The sequence below is a fragment of the Palaemon carinicauda genome, chromosome 4 (assembly GCF_036898095.1).
Source record: "Palaemon carinicauda isolate YSFRI2023 chromosome 4, ASM3689809v2, whole genome shotgun sequence".
NCBI lineage: Eukaryota > Metazoa > Arthropoda > Malacostraca > Decapoda > Palaemonidae > Palaemon > Palaemon carinicauda.
The window spans coordinates 61,665,352-61,678,878 of record NC_090728.1 but is presented as its reverse complement, the minus strand read 5'-3'; the positions used below and the strand labels follow the sequence as shown (position 1 = coordinate 61,678,878).

The 13,527-nt window shown below is 32.6% G+C and overlaps 1 protein-coding gene across 1 annotated transcript in view; it reads left to right on the top strand.

Annotated features, from left to right (window-relative positions):
* LOC137639452 (uncharacterized) overlaps positions 1 to 11,277 on the top strand; it is an 11,781-nt gene extending 504 nt beyond the window's left edge. Inside the window, exon 2 of the mRNA XM_068371725.1 lies at positions 10,859 to 11,277. Within this exon, the coding sequence (XP_068227826.1) occupies positions 10,859 to 11,277 (419 nt within the window). The remainder of the gene's footprint in view (positions 1 to 10,858) is intronic.
* Positions 11,278 to 13,527: the final 2,250 nt, after the last annotated feature.

Sequence of the window (13,527 nt, the reverse complement as noted above, 5' to 3'; positions counted from 1 at the left end):
TTAAAGAATGATTTTAAGGCTTCAAGAATATCTTATATCATCTTATTTGTTATCTATTGTTAAAACAAAACTGGTTATCTCCAAGATAGTTCAAGATAAACCAAGAAAGGGCAAGAAAAACGAGAATTTTCGGCTTGAGATAATTTTGACTAAATAGACGGGAGATCCAATGGTAAGCCTATCGAAGTAAAAAAAACAATCCTGGTGATTGTAGAAAATGTAATAGAGAAATTAACTATAATTCAATCTATAAGATTAATAAGAACATGGTCAATGGGAGAGGGTATCGATAAAAAAAAAAAATATTCTTTTATCTTATGAATTAACGCAATTCGGTTTGAGAGTTAGCGGCCTTTTTGATAGATTCAGAGTAGATGATATGAAAAACCTTCTAAGATTTACCTTGACATAATCTTATACGCGAGGCTAAATTTGTAGACTTTGTACTTCATATTAAGAAATAATAAAACAACAGTCGACTTCTTAAGTAAGGAATAGAGAATTTATCTGGGAGAATCAAACCCTCGTCGAAATAATTTCCCGCGCCCCCCCCCCCCTTTTTTTTTTTTAAGGAACCTCTACACTGAAGACCTTTCAAGGCATTTTTGATAAGCGTCTACATCTTAAGGATCTATTGCATGTGTGGAATGGTGAGCAAAAACAATGAGCCAAGATCTGAATTAATTGGATAACAGCATGTGTAAATGAAAATTTTAAAAAGCAAGAGAATGTGAGAAACTTTAAACTGTGCCAACCGTGTGTCACACGATCGTACATAGTTCATTTTGTGTATATATTATGCTTGTATCTTCGCTCTCCCCTCGCACTAAAAAGAACCTGAAAAAACATGTCTGTTTTTCTCATCGGTAACGGTGTCGATTTTGAACAGGAAATTTCCTGTTGCCTTGAGTTTTGTATATAAAGGAGAGTGTTCTATAATAAACTCACTCAGTTGCTTCCATCCTGTCTTTGAGTCACAACCTTCTCTCGGCCCTTCACAATAGTAACGACATTTCATTTTTGTATACATTATGCTTGTATCTTCGCTCTCCCCTCGCACTGATAGGGACCAGAAATAACAGGTCTGGTTTTTCTCACCGTTAACTGTTAACCAGTGCGGTTGAACATGAAAATTCCTGTTATGTTCTTTATGGCCTTTTTGCCTGGAGTTTATGTATATATAAACGGATGTTCTGTAATAAAGTTACCCAGTTGCTTTCATCCTGCTTTCTTAGTCACAACCTCTTTCGGCCCGTCACAAAAAGAATCTAAAATCATGAAGCTGTCCTCAGAGAAATGAGATCATACATATAAATTTTAACAGCTGGATTCTTTTCTAATCAATCTTTATATCCTTTTACCTCTTGTATGATAAGTTCTTATATGCAAGGGTTTTACAATTCGTATAGACATCAACCTACTAAAGAACCATAGGCTCCAAGTTGTGGAATGATCTTCCTAAGCGGGTAGTTGAATCAGTAGAACTTCAAAAGTTCAAAGTTGGAGCAAATGTTTTCATGTTGACCAGGCTGACAGTCTTTTTATAGTTTATATATGACATATCTATTTTTGACATTGTTGATAGTTTATATAGGACATATCTGTTTTGGCGTTGTTACTGTTTTTAGAATGATTTATTGTTAATTTATTCTCATCATTTATTTATTTCCTTATTTCCTTTCCTCACTGAGCTATTTTTCCCTATTGGAGCCCTTGGGCTTATAGCATCTTGCTTTTCCAACTAGGGTTGTAGCTTGGCTCATAATAATAATAATAATAATAATAATAATAATAATAATAATAATAATAATAATAATAACTCAGTAATGAATCTTGAACTAAACTCATAATTAATGATGAATTTTGTAAACGGATCATCCTGAGATTGCAACGGGAAATGAGGAATCTTAAAATGGCTTCATAAGTAATATTAGATACATAACTTGACGTTTTCGAAATCTCCAGAGAAATTCTCAAATTATAGAAAGATAAGGTTCTTGATAACTTATTCTCTAAACGGATCATCCTGTGATTGTAATGGGAGATGATGAATCTTTAACTGGAATTATAAGTAATACTAGATATTCAACTTGATCTTCGTGAAATCAACACATAAATCAAATTACAGAAATTGTAAGGTTCTTAATTACGTATTTTTTTAAGGGATCATCCTTATATTGCAATGGGAGATGATGAATCATAAACTGGAATCATGTGTGATACAAAATACATAACTTGACCTTTATGAAATCTCCACATAAATCAAATTACAGAAATGTAAGGTTATAAATAATGTGTGATACAAAATACATAACTTGACCTTTTTGAAACCTCCACATAAATCAAATTACAGAAATGTAAGGTTATAAATAATGTGTGATACAAAATACATAACTTAACCTTTTTGAAACCTCAACATAAATCAAATTACAGAAATGTAAGCTTATAAATAACTTGTTTTTCAAGGCATCATCCTAAGATTGCAATGGCAGCCAATTCAAAGGTCAAGAGAGACATTGCTTTTCAACAGGCTCTCAACAAGAAGATAAGACAAAAAAAGGAGCCGCTACTGCCTCTACTCCCATGTCCGTACTTTAGTATACACCCTCTGCCATAACGTTATCATAGCCTCACCTTGTCAGACGCCGATAGAGGCACAAAACAAAAAGACACTAAATCAGCTATTCTTTGGTACAAGTCCTCAATGAAGATTGTAACTGATAAGACGTTTTTTTATCCAGAAGGGTTAAGTATCTTGGAAGAAATTCTCGATACCGAAGATGAGCTTCGTTTGAAGATGGCGAATCCTTCAGATGTGTATCGAAGGCTTATCAGTTCATTGATAACGTTCTCTAGTAAACCATGAGTTCATTAGTAAATCAAAGGCTACTTTTTGATAGGAAAAAGTCTTATCTACCACGGATGAACATTTGAATTATCTTTAAGAAAGATATTAGATAAAGTGTGTTGTTTGTGGCATATTCTAAAGTATCATATTTTTTTTTACCCTTTGTTTACAGAATATAATTTTTTTCATTCATTCCTTATCATTATTATTATTATTATTATTATTATTATTATTATTATTATTATTCAACCTGGAGACCATGTGATTGGTGTCCTTATGCTTATGATTATGATCATGATTATGATGATGATTATTATTATTATTATTATTATTATTATTATTATTACTATTATTATTATTAATTGTTAAGCTACAACCCTAGCTGGAAAAGCAGGATGCTATAACTAAAGAGGCCCCAACAGGGAAAATAGCCCAGCGAGACAATGAAACAAGGAAAAATAAAATATCTTAAGAACAGTAACAACATTAAAATAAACATTTTCTATATAAACTAAATACCTTAACAAAACAATGGGAAAAGAAATTAGATGGAATAGTGCGCCCGAGTGTACCCTCAAGCAAGAGATCTCTAACCCAAGACAGTGGAAGACAGTTGTGACAAGAATGTCTCTGGAAACTGAAAGTTATGTTGGCTTTCTGAAGTGATATATCAGATTGGTTACAGACGTATAATCATGCAAAATTATTCCTTTTTAAAGGACGATAACATTAATTATAATTTTTAGGAATCAAGGACTTTGTGGTCGTAATGAATTACTTCTAAAAGACAAAATCAGATATTCAGAATCATAATAGTTCATTATTTCCTTTCTCATAACAACAACAACAACAACAACAACTGCAGCCTTTTCTAGTCCCCTGTAGGACAAAGGCCTCATTCATATCAATTCATGTCTGGAGTTTGGCCATTCTTCATCACAACGCTGGCCAACAGAATGGTGGGAGATATTCGTCTGACCGCTCACAGCAAACCAACCTAGCATAGGTGGCCCTGACTATAATCAATTATTTTTAATGAGGCGCATTTGCACTGACTCTCAGCGGTGCCCTTTTAGCTCGGAAAAGTTTCCTACTATATGATTGGTTGGAATTATCTCGTCCAACCAATCAGCGATCAGGAAACTTTTCCGAGCTAAAAGGGCACCCCTGCAAGTCGTTGCAAATCTGCCCCGCTAAAAAGAATTGACTATAGTACAGTTTTATTGATGATGATACAAATCTTAAGGTAGGGTAAGCAGCTCTTCTAGGAGGACACTCCAAAATCAAACCATTGTTCTCTAGTCTTGGGTAGTCCCATAGCCTATGTACCATGGTCTTCCACTGTCTTGCTTTAGAGTTCTCTTGCTTGAGAGTACTCTCAGGCACACTGTTCTATCTGGTTTCTCCTACTCTTGTTTTGTTAAAGTTTTTATTGTTTATATAGGAAATATTTATTTTAATGTTGTTAATGTTCTTAAAATATCTTATTTTTCCTTGTTTCCTTTCCTCACTGGGCTATTTTCCCTGTTGGGACCCCTGGGCTTATAGCATCCTGCTTTTCCAACTTGGGTTGTAGCTTAGCTTTTAATAATAATAATAATAATAATGATGATGATGATAATGATGATAATGATAATAATAACAATAATAATAATAATGATAATAATGATAATAATAATGATAATAATGATAATGATAATAATAATAATAATAATAATAATGATAATAATGATAATAATAATGATAATAATAACAATAATAATAATAATAATAATAATAATAATGATAATAATAACAATAATAATGATAATAATAACAATAATAATGATAATAATAACAATAATGATAATAATAATAATAATAATTCCCGCTCAGATTGGGTCAATATATCGTTTATTTGCAAGTTTTGCAAGAAGAAAACAAAGGCTTATTTTTCCTTACGCTGACTGAGTATTGTTTGATAAACTCTGTCTGATAAGTTTGATAAACATAAGTGGTAATTGATTATACTGAATAACAAATAGAGGAAAGTGCTCTTTTAATTTTTTTCTTTACTTTGTTGCTTAACCTTTATTCGCCATCATTAAGACCATATAACTTTTTCATAAACTTTAATGATGAAATTGAATATTATTATTATTATTATTATTATTATTATTATTATTATTATTATTATTATTATTATTATTACTTGCTAAGTTACAACCCTAGTTGGAAAAGCAGGATGCTATAAGCCTAAGGGCTCCAACAGAGAAAATAGCCCAGTGTGGAAAGATAATAAGGAAAAATAAAATATTCCAAGAATAACAACAGCATTAAAATAAATATTTCCTTTATAAACTATAGAAACTTTAAAACAACAAAAGGAAGAGAAATAAGATAGAATAGTATGCCCGAGTGTACCTTCAAGCAAGAGATCTCTAACCCAAGACAGTGGAAGACCATGGTACAGAGGCTATGGCACTACCCAAGACTAGAGAACAATGGTTTGATGTTGGAGTGTCCTTCTCCTAGAAGAGCTGCTTATCATAGCTAAAGAGTCTCTTCTACCCTTACCAAGAGGAAAGTAGCCAATGAACAATTACACTGTAGTAGTTAACCCCTTGGGGGAAGAAGACTTGTGAAATAGGTCATTTTGGTATGTAATTAAGCCCTCTAGGAAAAAGTGGTATATTAGAAGCCCAGAGATTAATATTCTGAGGACATTCAACAAGGGACTTTCCACATTAGATGTAACTTTCTTAGCATTCATGTCAAGAGCTTCCATGAATCAAGGCTCTAAGGCCATTGCATTGAATCAAGAATAGTTGGAAAAGTGTTTTGTCTGAAGTTATGGAGAGCAGATATTACAATAAAAAGCTCTAAGCTCACACAAGGACATTTAGGAGGCTTTTCTGCGGTTTCCATGGGATAGATTTGGCCCGACTGAAAGATCATTATGTAGCAAAAGTAAGAAAACGTAAAACAAACTTTGTGGAAGCTAGCTGACCTTCAAGAAAACTCCCCTAATTGAAATGATATTGACATGTCCTCAAACATTGCTTTGCTATTGTTTCAATCTTCTTCCTCTTGTTCTTCTTGTTCTTGTTCTTCTTCTTATTCTTATTCTTCTTCTATTAACGTGTTGTTGTTGTTGTTGTTGTTTATTTTTGTATGGGGGTATGCACGGTTGTCTTCGTTTTGATGGACTTTGCTTTGGCTTTGGGGTAGACCCTAGTTCCCTATCGGCTGCCCTGCCTGACATTGCTTAGTTGCCTTCTTCTTCTTCTTCTTCTTCTTCTATTAACGCCCTTTTCCCCTATATTGTATTGGGTAACACGGTTGCCTTCTTTTGAAGGACTTTGCTTCGCCTTTGGGGTAGACCGTAGTCCCGATCGGCTGCCCTGCCTGACATCGCTTAGACCCTGGTAGCGTATGTTCATGTGTTGTATCAGTCACCAACGTCCTTTTCAATATTGTATGATAATATGATTTGCTTGATTTACGTGGAATGAACAAACATCCGGTAGAGTAAAAAAAGAAAAAATTCTGAGTCCCCTGACATGAGAGGATGCTCTAAGAGAGAACTTGAAAACGTAAACAAAGACAATTCTTATCAATGAATTGTTTATCTCTCTTCAGTGACATGTGTGTGTATCAGATAATGCACTTGAGGTGTGGTGCCAAAGAGTTCAGTGTTTTACCATGTTAGATAAGCATTTTTTTTCATGTAGAGTACTAATAGGTAACTAAATAATATAATACTGAGTAATTTGAATATTTGAATCGTTATTAGAAGCCTTCACTGGTAAGAATTTGCATTAAAAAACGGTAAATGTTTGACAACATTTATTCCAGGATTTTTACCGTTTTAAAAACGGATATATTTATGTAAAGGAGTTATACTACGGTCACCAACCTGGAAAAGATAATGAAAAAGTAGGGTACAAATTACGGTCGCCTGTATTTTACTGAAATATGGCTAAGATCAGTATATTACTACCGGCAAATTTATGAGTAAAATTACTGTTTTTTTTTTTTTTTTTTCCCAAGTGTACACTCTCCATTTCTGGCTTTAGTCCTAAATCATTCTTGTTCATTCATCATCTTGCATGGTTTTATTGAATTGATTTGTCTTAATCACACATTACACAATTTTACCCTTATTTTAATCTTCATTCTTAAGCTAAACCTTATTTCCCTTTTAACCTCTGTTCAGATATGTCTCCAGCCATTAATCTTCTCTGTAATACATCTTTATATTACAGTACATATATCTAATCTGTTTTTGTATACAAACTAAGTAACTTATTATTATTATTATTATCATTATTATTATTATTATTATTATTATTATTATTAGCTACAACCCTAGCTGGAAAAGCAGGATGCAATAAGCCCAGAGGCTCGAACAGGGAAAATAGCCCAGTGAGGAAAGGAAACAAAGAAATAAGAGAAGTAATTAACAATTAAAATGAAAAATTTCAAGAAGAGTAACAACAATAAAATACATATTTCATATATTCTCCAACCGACTAATTTAAGTTTTATTTCCAAGAAATATAGAAACTTTTAAACTCTTCTACATGAAATTAATGGAATCAGTTCCTGGGAGTATAATATATAGCAAGAATCCAGATAATTTCAATGAAGCTATTGTTTCCAAGAGAAAAAATCTTTGAGTATTGTTTGAAAGGCAGGCCTAGGAGGACATCATTTTGAACATTCATATAAACATCCTCGTTATCTAATTCAGAGGAGGTCGACTGTAAATTAAACGTAGCTGTTTGCAAAGTCACGCATCCTGGGACTCATGCAAGGTCCTTGGAAAAATCCTTCGATCTATTAACACTAGAGACGTTACTAAGTGGTACCTAATGGGTTGTGGTGGCCGATGTTGTAACGTCCCTGATTGGAGATCGCCAGACTGGGGTTCGAGTCCCGCTAAAACTCGCTAGTTTCTTTAGTGTCTACTTCCTGAGACATCAGCACCCATTGCCTGGCCCTCCCTGGTCCTAGCTTGGGTGTAGAGGGGGGTTGGGCGCTGATCACATGTGTGTGTTTGTGTATATATATATATATATATATATATATATATATATATATATATATATATATATATATATATATATGTATATATATGTATATGTATATATATATATGTATATGTATATATATATATATATATATGTATATATATATGTATATGTATATATATATATATGTATATATATATATATGTATATATATATATATATATATATATATATATATATATATATATATATATATATATATATATATATATATATATATATGTATATATATGGTCAGTCTCTAGGGCATTGTCCTGCTTGATAAGGGAATGTCACTGTCCCTACCCTCTGCCATTCATGAGCGGCCTTTGAACCTTTAATGGAAACGTCCCTGGTTGGAGTTCTTACCAGACTCGGGTTCGAGAACCGCTCAAGCTCGATTGTTTCTTTAGTGTCTGCAATCTCACCATCCTTGTGAGCTAAGGATGTGGGAATAGAGGGAGCGTATAGGTCTACTTCCTGAGACCTCAGCAGCCATTGCCTGGCCCTCCTTGGTCCTAGCTTAGGTAGCGAGATGACGAGGGCGCTGGTCACATGTGTATATATATATATATATATATATATATATATATATATATATATATATATATATATATATATATATATATATATATATATATATATATATATACATACATATATACATACATATATACATATATATATATATATATATATATATATATATATATATATATATATATATATATATATATATATATATGTATAATATATATATATATATATATATATATATATATATATAATGTATAATATATATATATATATATATATATATATATATATATATATATATATATATATATATATATATGTATATATATATATATATATATATGTATAATATATATATATATATGTATAATATATATATATATATATATATATATATATATATATATATATATATATATATATATATATATATATATATTCATATATATAGTATATATATTATGTATGTATGTATATATATATATATATATATATATATATATATATATATATATATATATATATATATATATATATATATATGTATATATGTCATTCTCTAAGGCACTATCCTGCTTGATAAGGCAATGTCACTGCCCCAATTCCTCTGCCATTCATGAGTGGCCTTTAAACCTTTAATGGAAACGTACCTGCTTGGCGTTCTTACCAGAATCGATAGTTTCTTTAGTATCTACAGCCTTACCATCCTTGTGAGCAGAGGATGGAGGATTAGGAGTCTATTGGTTTACCTGTTAAGTCATCAGCAGTCATTGCCTGGCCCTCCTTGGTCCTAGCTTGGGTGGAGAGGGGGCATAGGCGCTGATCATATGTATATATGGTCAGTCTCTAGGGCATTGTTTCTTGCCTCTTGCCATTCATGGGTAGCCTTTAAACCTTTAAACTATAAATACAATAGGCAACCATTAATATAAACGTTAGTTTCTTTGGTCGCTGCAATCTCACCATCCTTGTCAGCTATGGATGGGTGATTTGGGGGAGCCTAGAGGTCTATCAGCAGCCATTGCCTGGCCCTCCTTGGTCCTAGCTTGGGGGGAGAGGAGGGTTGAGCGCTGATCATATGTATATATGGTCAGTCTCTAGGGTATTGTCCTGTTTCATAAGGCAATATCACTGTCCCTTACCTCTGCCATTCATGAGCGGCCTTTAAACCTTTAAGCAATTAATACAATCGACAACTATATAATTGTATTTGAGTGTTTCTTTAGATATGAAAATATAATATATGTGACTTATTCTAATTATTAACTTCGTTTATTCATTGTATTCTATAATCATGCATTGTATTCTATAACACCTGTTACATGGTAACAACAATGTTGGCTTGCAGGTCATTGAACCCGGGACGGTCAGCGAACGCTAATTCAGTTACAGAAGTATAACGCCAACCCACCTGTTACGCTGACAAAGCTTAAAGGATTTTCTGTAATTGGATGAGCTTGGTCTAAGCTTGGGCTTCGGTAAATGTTTCTATAACAAACTAGAGGGGTTACTCTGTAGAGTTTAGACCTCCGCCGCGACAGCTTATTTCTATACCTTTTGCTCGACCTTGACCTTTGAATTTAACAAAATCTGATTCATCTAGATTCTGTTGCATGAAAATCTTAAACAAAATCTGATAGTTACATTCTAGATTCTATTGCATAAAAATCTTAGACAAAATATGATAGCTACATTGCAGATTCTATAGCAAGAAAATCTTAGACAAAATATGGTCGCTGCATTGCAGATTCTATAGCAAGAAAATCTTAGACAAAATATGGTCGCTGCATTGCAGATTCTATAGCAAGAAAATCTTAGACAAAATATGGTCGCTGCATTGCAGATTCTATTGCAAGAAAATCTGAGACAAAATATGATCGCTGCATTGCAGATTCTATAGCAAGAAAATCTGAGACAAAATATGATCGCTACATTGCAGATTCTATTGCAAGAAAATCTGAGACAAAATATGATCGCTACATTGCAGATTCTATTGCAAGAAAATCTGAGACAAAATATGATCGCTACATTGCAGATTCTATTGCAAGAAAATCTTAGACAAAATATGGTCGCTGCATTGCAGATTCTATAGCAAGAAAATCTTAGACAAAATATGGTCGCTGCATTGCAGATTCTATTGCAAGAAAATCTGAGACAAAATATGATCGCTGCATTGCAGATTCTATAGCAAGAAAATCTGAGACAAAATATGATCGCTACATTGCAGATTCTATTGCAAGAAAATCTGAGACAAAATATGATCGCTACATTGCAGATTCTATTGCAAGAAAATCTGAGACAAAATATGATCGCTACATTGCAGATTCTATTGCAAGAAAATCTGAGACAAAATATGGTCGCTGCATTGCAGATTCTATAGCAAGAAAATCTTAGACAAAATATGGTCGCTGCATTGCAGATTCTATAGCAAGAAAATCTGAGACAAAATATGATCGCTGCATTGCAGATTATATAGCAAGAAAATCTGAGACAAAATATGATCGCTACATTGCAGATTCTATTGCAAGAAAATCTGAGACAAAATATGATCGCTGCATTGCAGATTCTATAGCAAGAAAATCTGAGACAAAATATGATCGCTACATTGCAGATTCTATTGCAAGAAAATCTGAGACAAAATATGATCGCTGCATTGCAGATTATATAGCAAGAAAATCTGAGACAAAATATGATCGCTGCATTGCAGATTATATAGCAAGAAAATCTGAGACAAAATATGATCGCTACATTGCAGATTCTATTGCAAGAAAATCTGAGACAAAATATGATCGCTACATTGCAGATTCTATAGCAAGAAAATCTTTCAGTGGCCTCTAAGTTCATTTCATAATAGGATTTTTTCTGTTTATTCTTTTATTCATTCGTATATCTATCAGTAATATTAATCTTTGGTCATAAAATTATTTTGTTAATTCTTTTATATATCTATCAGTAAATTTAATCAATATTTATGAAACAACTAAAATTACTAAACGTTTCATTGAACTTATAGTCCACCAACCTATTTTATCTTTGTCAGCAGAAATTTGCCTGATCATATAACTATTTGATTCCATATAGGGTTTAGCATTTTTCTAAATGTAATAGAATTAGAATTTAGAGGCCTTCGTGAGATTAAACCTGAACTTTATATGGAGTAATTGCCATAGGTCAGTTGATATCTAGCCACTAGGCATATAGCACTTGTGGGATTTCTTTCACCTTTGGTCATATAATATATTCCTTCATAGTCGATCTTAACTATTGGCTTTGTGTAACCTGGCTGAATGTCCTCAAGAATGTGAAATTATCCCATAAAAAATGACTGAGTTTCCTAAATGGTTCTTGATGTTGTACTGTTAAGTATTTTTAATCGGGAATTCTTCGTAAAAAATATACTGTTCTCAGCCATATTTCAGTAAAATACAGGCGACCGTAATCTTTTACTGGTTGGTGACCGTAATGGCACTCCTTTACGTCAAGATATCCGTTTTTAAAACGGTAAAAATCCTGGAATAAATGTTGCCAGTCATTGACCGTTATTTTAATGCAAATTTTTAAGTGTTGGTTTTCTGTAACCTAGCTTTTGAATGTCCCCAGGATTGAGGAATTATTTGATAAAAACTTATTGGTTTTCCAGGATTGTTCATAACGTTTTTCCAGGATTGTTCTTAACGTTTTTCCAGGATTGTTTTTAACGTTTTTCCAGGATTGTTCTTAACGTTTTTCCAGGATTGTTCTTAACGTTTTTCCAGGATTTTTTTTCCTGGATTGTTCTTAACGTTTTTCCAGGATTGTTCTTAACGTTTTTCCAGGATCGTTTTTCCAGGATTGTCCTTAACTTTTTTCTAGGATCGTTTTTCCAGGATTGTCCTTAACGTTTTTCCAGGATCGTTTTTCCAGATTGTCCTTAACGTTTTTCCAGGATTGTTCTTAACGTTGTGTAACTTAGCTAGATGTCCGTATTGAGATATAGCTCTGAGGTTGAGATAATCACAAAAACTTAAAGGTTTAAAGACCACTCGTGTATGGCACAGGCAAGGGACAGTGACGTTGCCCTATGAAGCAGGAAAAGGCCCTAGTGACTGACCATATATACATATGATCAGCACCTAAGCCCCCTCTCCACCCAACCTAGGGCCAAGGAGGGCCAGGTAATGGCTGCTGATGACTCAGCAGATAGACCTATAGGCTCCCCCAAAGCCCCCATCCTTAACACACAAGGATGGTGAGGTTACAGTGACCAAAGGAACTAACGATTTTGAGCGTACCACTTACACCACCACAAAACAAAATTTATCTTGCTTTGATTATAAAATATCGCAAATCATACATACATACATACATACATACATACATACATACATATATATACACACACACACACATACATATATATATATATATATATATATATATATATATATATATATATATTAATTTTTGTTCTTCTAACCTTACAGTATACCATTTTATCATAGCTGACTCATTTACAACTATCGTGTTTTTTTTTATTACACTGTGATGTAACATCTCTATTCTTTGTTCTATCTTTTCGAGTAATTTAGATAAATTGTATTCAAATAGGTATAATATGTTGCTATCTAGAATTGAATTATTTTTTTGATATATATATATATATATATATATATATATATATATATATATATATATATATATATATATATATATATATATATATATATATATATATACCAAAACGAACAGCCCTCAAGCTTCTTTCTATGTGGAACGCATACAGTTTTAGATATAAAAAAAGTCTTCAACTTGACAAACTTAACCCCTTTATCCCCAAGGTAAGGTTAAATTTCGAGCACATTTTGCTATATATTTTTTTTAAATTGCTCTAACAGCCTTAATTTTTATCATAGAGAGGTCAGGTTGGTCTTATTCTTTTAGAAAATGCCTGAAGTTTCTTATAAAGTTATCGAAAATATGCAAAAACATGTAAATAACAGTGTTTTGCAAGAACGTACCGGTACGTCATTTGGGAGCAATAGGTTCCTAGCAGCTGTTTAAGTCGAATTGTTTGTAAGTTGAATGGTTTTTTTTTTATTTTGGACTTCA